Source organism: Anser anser (assembly GCF_964211835.1).
Source record: "Anser anser genome assembly, chromosome: 1".
NCBI lineage: Eukaryota > Metazoa > Chordata > Aves > Anseriformes > Anatidae > Anser > Anser anser.
The window spans coordinates 114,711,772-114,717,771 of NC_139720.1; the positions used below are offsets into that span (position 1 = coordinate 114,711,772).

Consider the following 6,000-nt stretch of genomic DNA (forward strand, 5'->3'; position numbering starts at 1 on the left):
TGGGTTAGAAGTTCCACAAATGCTTTGCTCAAACCTTGTCAGTTACTTTCTAACTATGCATGATTGTTCCTGGTACAAGGACAATGTCAGTGTAAGTCACTACTCCTTCAGCTATTCATCACCATGCTGGTGGGGGGACACGTGGCCATGCTGAAATACTTGGAGCCAAGCTAGCTGAAGTGATGATGCCAAAAACCTGGATGTTGCTGTTCACTGAGAGTAAAATTGAAATTAGGGCACAGAGCTGATGTCCAGCCATGAAGACAAATAGTATTCAAAAATCACTATACCTGGGTCAGTTTGGAGTAAGGAAATAAGGGTTCAGTCAAGAACCCTTCAGGACAGGGGAGTTAAATGACCTGCTAAGTAAAATGCTCATAGTATATTTATAAATGAAATCCCTAAATGCATCAAGGATGCCACAAAAGAAACTTCCTCTAAAAAGTATATTCTCTGCCGAAAGTCGTATTTTTTTCTTTCCTTTGTTTTCGGTTTAATTTGGATCTAATTCTCTCTTCTAATACTGTAGTATATTTATGATTGTTACTACAATTTTTCTGGACTTGTACAAATAATGGTTACCTTTACATTCTCCTGCATACTATTTCTTCCCAATTATTTCCAGGTATTTTTTTTCTCCTTATTGGCACAGAACTCTTAGGAATATTGTAGATATTCTTAGTTACCTAAGTTATATCCTTAGGTTGCCGTCAGTTTAGAGGTTGGGGAGCAGAGTGACTTTTGATCCTTTTGTTCTTCATTTGGTATCTGGTTTTACTGCAGTAATGCAGGAGTAACTAATTAGAAAAGGTATCTGTAGTTCTTTCAGCTTCATGAAGACTTTCATAGGCAAATGCTGAATCCAAATGAAAAAGACTTGATGAAAACTATTTTTCTCCTTGGCTGTTTAATTCTTTCTGTAATTCTTACAAATTTTGAATCAAGTGATACAAAAACATCATTTGATAAAGCTTAAAAACTCTGTAAGGATCTACAAAAATAAACCTAAAGCTTTGTCCTAAGCAATGTGAAAACTTGTAAAAATCTAAATGGGCTAAAATTGAGATTAGACTGTTCTACTATGTAATGTTTTAGGTCAAGCTGACTTTTCATATCTCTGTTGGCAAAGCTAAGCTGGTTACATACAGATTTTAAAAAATCACGTTCCCAAGCAAATTTTCGGTCTCTGGCTTTTTGTAGACTAGTAGCTTATGCCAAAATTTACTTTCAGTTATTTCTTCTCGTTCTCCTAAGGAGATGATCCTTTTCTGTTAAAGGTGGTTATGGGCATACACCTGTATTGAGAGGATAAAGTATCACTTCAAAAAGTGATTAAAGTATTAAATTAAAGGACACTCTGAATAAGGACCAGCAGGTTTAATCTGACTATGTGTAAATGTAGAATTTTAGTTCTGTGTGCTAGAAGGCAGCCAGCTGCCTTAGAGCCGTCAAGTTCTGAAACAACAGCAGTGATGGGGCCAAACAACCTATTTCAAGGAGTTCTTTCCATTTATGGAAGAGAGTTGTTAGTTCAAAGAGAAATCTTCCTGGATTATGTCAACTCCAAGTTCTTGAGGGTGATGATTATAGCTGATGTGTTTGGTTTTAAAATAAGTAAATGTTACACTGGATTACATATAGATTATATCATCAGTTAAAAGCAACGAATTTTGCATTTTCAAATTGATGGCACTTATTTTAAAGCAGTAGCTTCTACCACCAACTTCAAACTACACTTCTTTAAAACTTAAAGCTGTCCAACAGCCATTCATTCTTTAGAAAGCCCAGAATAAGTAAAAGTAACAGCTGTAATTAACGCATGTATACCGCCCTATTTAATCCTGTTGCAAACAGGTTGTCTGTATGTAGTACTTATTAAAGATCACCTTTGTGTGATATTTTTACCTTGGTATAACAAGTTAAGATACATTGATAAGACTTTTCAGTTCCTTCTCATGGCCAAAACGTAGCAAAGTTCATGCTGCAAATGCTCGAGAGTTCTGCTCGACTTATTTTAATTACTATTTTTCTTGTGGGATCTGTTTATTTCCTAGAGAAAACAAAGCAGACTGGCTATCAGTGATCCAGCTGTTGTCATGTATTCCTCTGCATCTGCACAACCTAACTTACTTCCAGCATTTTCAAGTTCTGAAGATCAACGTCCAACAACTGCTTCATTTAATACACAGGCTGGTGTGAAGCTAGCACACGCAAATTCAAAGTCTCATTCTGCAAGTGATGGAGCAGTGAAAAAACATTCCAAACCTCTGGAAGGATCGTATGCCGATAAAGTTTCATTAACTTGTCCATCAAGGATTTCTGGAAGTAATACTCAGAATATCCAACCAAACCAATCCCACCACGATGATTCAGCTATACATACGAGGCCCCCTGGAATTCCAAACAACGCATTGCCTCCAGAAACATTTGAAAATATTATTGCACATCTACAAACTATATTTCCAGGCTACAGCAGGTATTTTTTAATGTGTACAATGTTGTGGTGGGCAATAAAAATTCTAATCGTCCCATGATAAAAGTACAAAAAGAATTGATTTGTTAGTAGATGGCTCCTATTTCATAGGACGACTTTTCTTAAAGCATTAGTTTCTTTCCCTTGTTCAGTGAGACATTCCTTAAGGCAGCAGACCTACAGAGTTGACTCAATGTGGTTCTCACTTAGAAGCACCAGCAAATAGAACTAGTAGTATTTTATTTTTATGATTTAAGGTAGCTAGATCCTAGTTATTGAGAGGTGTTGGAAGCAGGTGCTTGCTGTAGTTCATCTGAGAAGTTAGTTAGTTTAGTTAATGGAGCAGTAGGCTCTCCTGCTGTGAATCAAACGTGGAAAATAGTGTTTTCTAATACCGTGATTATGCCTATAATAGCCACAGTATTACTAATTGCTAATTATGTCATTTTTATTTCAGTTCAACCTTTACCAAGTTCATAAAAGATGTACAGAGAAGAAATGGGAATACATTGTTAAGCTTGAGCTCCACTGAAATTCTAAGAAGAGCGACAGATCTCATTCTGGACCAGCAAAATAAGGTACTGTTGTAGCTGCTGCCATTTCTGCTGTGCGCCTCTGACGGTGGAAATAACGCAGCACATTCCAGAAGAGACCGCACGTTTTTCTTTGCTGTCAGGCTCTGAACTGTGAACTTGCTCAAAATTCTTATCCAATACCTGCCTAGGCATCAGCTTCAGCAGGGAGACCTGTGAAGTCGGTATCCTCTGCTTCACCAGGACAGACTGGGACTCGGAGTCAGGAAGTATCTGCAGAAGAAAATGTACCCAGCCCACCCAAGGCAAGACCTGTGCACAAAAATGCCTCGAGTCAAAATACATATCCAGCTCAGCCAAATCTCCAGCCATGGGGAAACGTTGGAGCAATGCCTAAATCTAAGTGGAAAAAAATAGACTCCACAGTAAGTTCTCCATGATGAATTTCAAATTATTACCCTGTACTTCTTATAAGATGTGAAATAATTAGGTGTATTGCTGGAAAAAATAAGGACTTGTTCATTTTGTGGACAAAACCTTAAATACTTGGTTAAAGTTAGTAACATCATTAAATTTTTAGAATTCAATGATTAATTGTTGCTAGCTTTCAAATAACATTTTTTGTATAGGCCTCCAGTGATGATCCTTGCACCATATGTCATGATGAGCTAAGCAGAGACTCATGTGAACTGGAATGTGGGCATCACTTTCACAGAGAGGTGAGGATTCTTATTTGCATCTAAGTGATAAGAATGTTTACTCTTTGTTCAGTTACACAGTTGGTTTACTTTTAGAAAGTTTTTCCCCCTCGTCCTCTAGTACCTGAAGTTAAAAACAACAATACATAGTTTTCCTTTATATACTTTGTGCACCAAGACTTGCTAGATACAATCTTACCGTGTTGAAAAGTTTCAAGTTTTAGATCTCAACTAAGGTGATAATTCATCAGAATGAATTGAAGCTCTTTAAGCTGAACTCTTTGTACCAGACTTGGACTGTTTCCTTAACAATATCTTCCTGTTCTTGCAGTGCATTAGAAAATGGCTAAAGGAACATTCGAGTACCTGCCCTATCTGCCGCAATCATGTTCTGTTACCTGAAGACTTTCCTGAGCTTCCTGCAAGAAAAAAATACGCCTAAATCTTGTTTTATTTAACATGTAATAAGATGTAAAGTGGCTGCAGATAAATAACCATCATGACATGACAAGGAATGGAAACACGATGCCTAGGAAGAGGCTGATCCCTGGTTTTGCTGGAAAGGACAGCAGAACTCATTCTCGTCCAGTATTTTAACACTTGGCTGTAAGCCACGAGACACGGGTACTGCCACGGCACCTACAGTATCAAGTTAGTATACTCCAAAATCCAGCACTTCTGGTTCCCGCCTAAATGTGTGCAGCTGATGTAGTTCAGAGGCCAGAATCACACAAAGCTGGTAGGTTTTTTGGCTAAGGGGTTTAAACTACCGTATCTACTTTTCTCAAAGGATGGTTATGCCTATGAACAATTCCTGTAAAAAGTGCGTGTCGGGTCCTTCAGAGCTGATACTACACTGAAAATAAATTCTAATATCAAACAAATAGGTGAGCTGAATGACAGACTAGAACTTGGAACAACCAATCCACTACCTTTTCATAGTATAAACAATTATAACTTAACTGCAGGATTCAAATCAGGATTTTTGTGATCGTTTTGAATAGGGTTCATACAATTTCAACACCTTTTCCCACATAAATCTACAACTCATAATTCAAGTTGTTTAAATAATGACTTCTAACAATAGTTTGAAGCAAGAAATTTTAAGTATTCGTGTCATTCCTTCTGTTTGTACATCATTGATTTGGAATAATATGACTTAATTTTTTAATGTGAAAATATCTTAAATATCCCTCATAGTTGATCCGATTTGTCTAAATCGGAATTAAAAGATTTTTATTTTTGATGAAGCAGTAGAGTGCATTTGTATTCTGTGCGTGAATGCCGGTTTATGAGCAATGTGAGGTACGCAGTACAACAGCTGAAAGAATTGCTACCCTCCTGCTTCAAAAGTCTGAACTTGCCAGAACGAGTACCCTTTTCATTGTAAAAAATTGTTTCAGATGGCCAGAAGACCAGGGCTAGATAGCATACACTGGTACGCTAGATAATGTAAACACACTGAAAATACAGTGAGTATGATTGTTTGGGTACAAGCAGTATTAAGCTGATTATTTGAGATAAGGTAAGTCTAATGGATCATTTGTTTCCCCAAGTGGAGTATGTATACTACAGATGAAGTTTTAAACTATCTTGAGATATGTCAGTACACTAATTGGAACTTGGATCAAAAATAAAATTACTACTGCAGCTGATGTGGTGTTCTTTTAATATTTTTGCTAAGTATGAGTTACTGTTGAGTAAACTACTATTTGCTAGAGGGCTAAGGCACTGTATAGCCAAAGAATTAGGTACTGTGCTGCTCAGCACTACACCACTTGCATCCTTTTCAGCTTCTATTATTTTCTCAGTGGGGAAAATATATATATATATTAATTAGACTTTATCAGCTGTTCACAGAAGCAGCCCAAGTCCTCGCCACTTAGGCCACTCTTTCCAGGGTAGAGGGATCCTTGACCCGCTAGGCAGTGGCAAAGCAGTCCCACAAGCCACGGTCAACTATTTGGTGTTTTCCAAATAGAATATAACTTGGTTTGAGGTAACACAGGTAAGTTGGCTGTGAAAACAGGTAAGGCAACACTTAGTGTTAATGCAGAGTTAATGAACTGATATTTATGAATGTTCATGCTTGTTACCAGCCAATCTTATTTTTTCCCTATACTCACAGCACCGATAGGAGCCCAAGTTGCTAAGTAAGTGGGGTGATTTTTAATCTGTGCTCCTTTTCTCTTCCCTGACTTGCAGAAACCACAAGAATTTTTACTGATAGCCAGAAGTGGTTTATTCACATCTTTAAAAAGGAGGCCTGAGAGCAGACAACAAAACATGATCTAGT

General features: G+C 37.4%; 1 protein-coding gene across 7 annotated transcripts in view; it reads left to right on the top strand.

Moving 5' to 3' along the window:
* Positions 1-5,359, top strand: part of TTC3 (tetratricopeptide repeat domain 3) — a 64,044-nt gene extending 58,685 nt beyond the window's left edge. For all 7 annotated transcript variants that reach the window (XM_083813979.1, XM_083813975.1, XM_083813974.1 and 4 more), the window contains 5 exons: positions 2,055-2,476; positions 2,931-3,051; positions 3,198-3,431; positions 3,636-3,725; positions 4,036-5,359. In XM_083813979.1, coding sequence (XP_083670105.1) covers positions 2,055-2,476; positions 2,931-3,051; positions 3,198-3,431; positions 3,636-3,725; positions 4,036-4,146 — 978 coding nt within the window. In that variant the 3' untranslated portion in view covers positions 4,147-5,359. The remainder of the gene's footprint in view (positions 1-2,054; positions 2,477-2,930; positions 3,052-3,197; positions 3,432-3,635; positions 3,726-4,035) is intronic.
* The last annotated feature ends 641 nt before the right edge of the window (positions 5,360-6,000 follow it).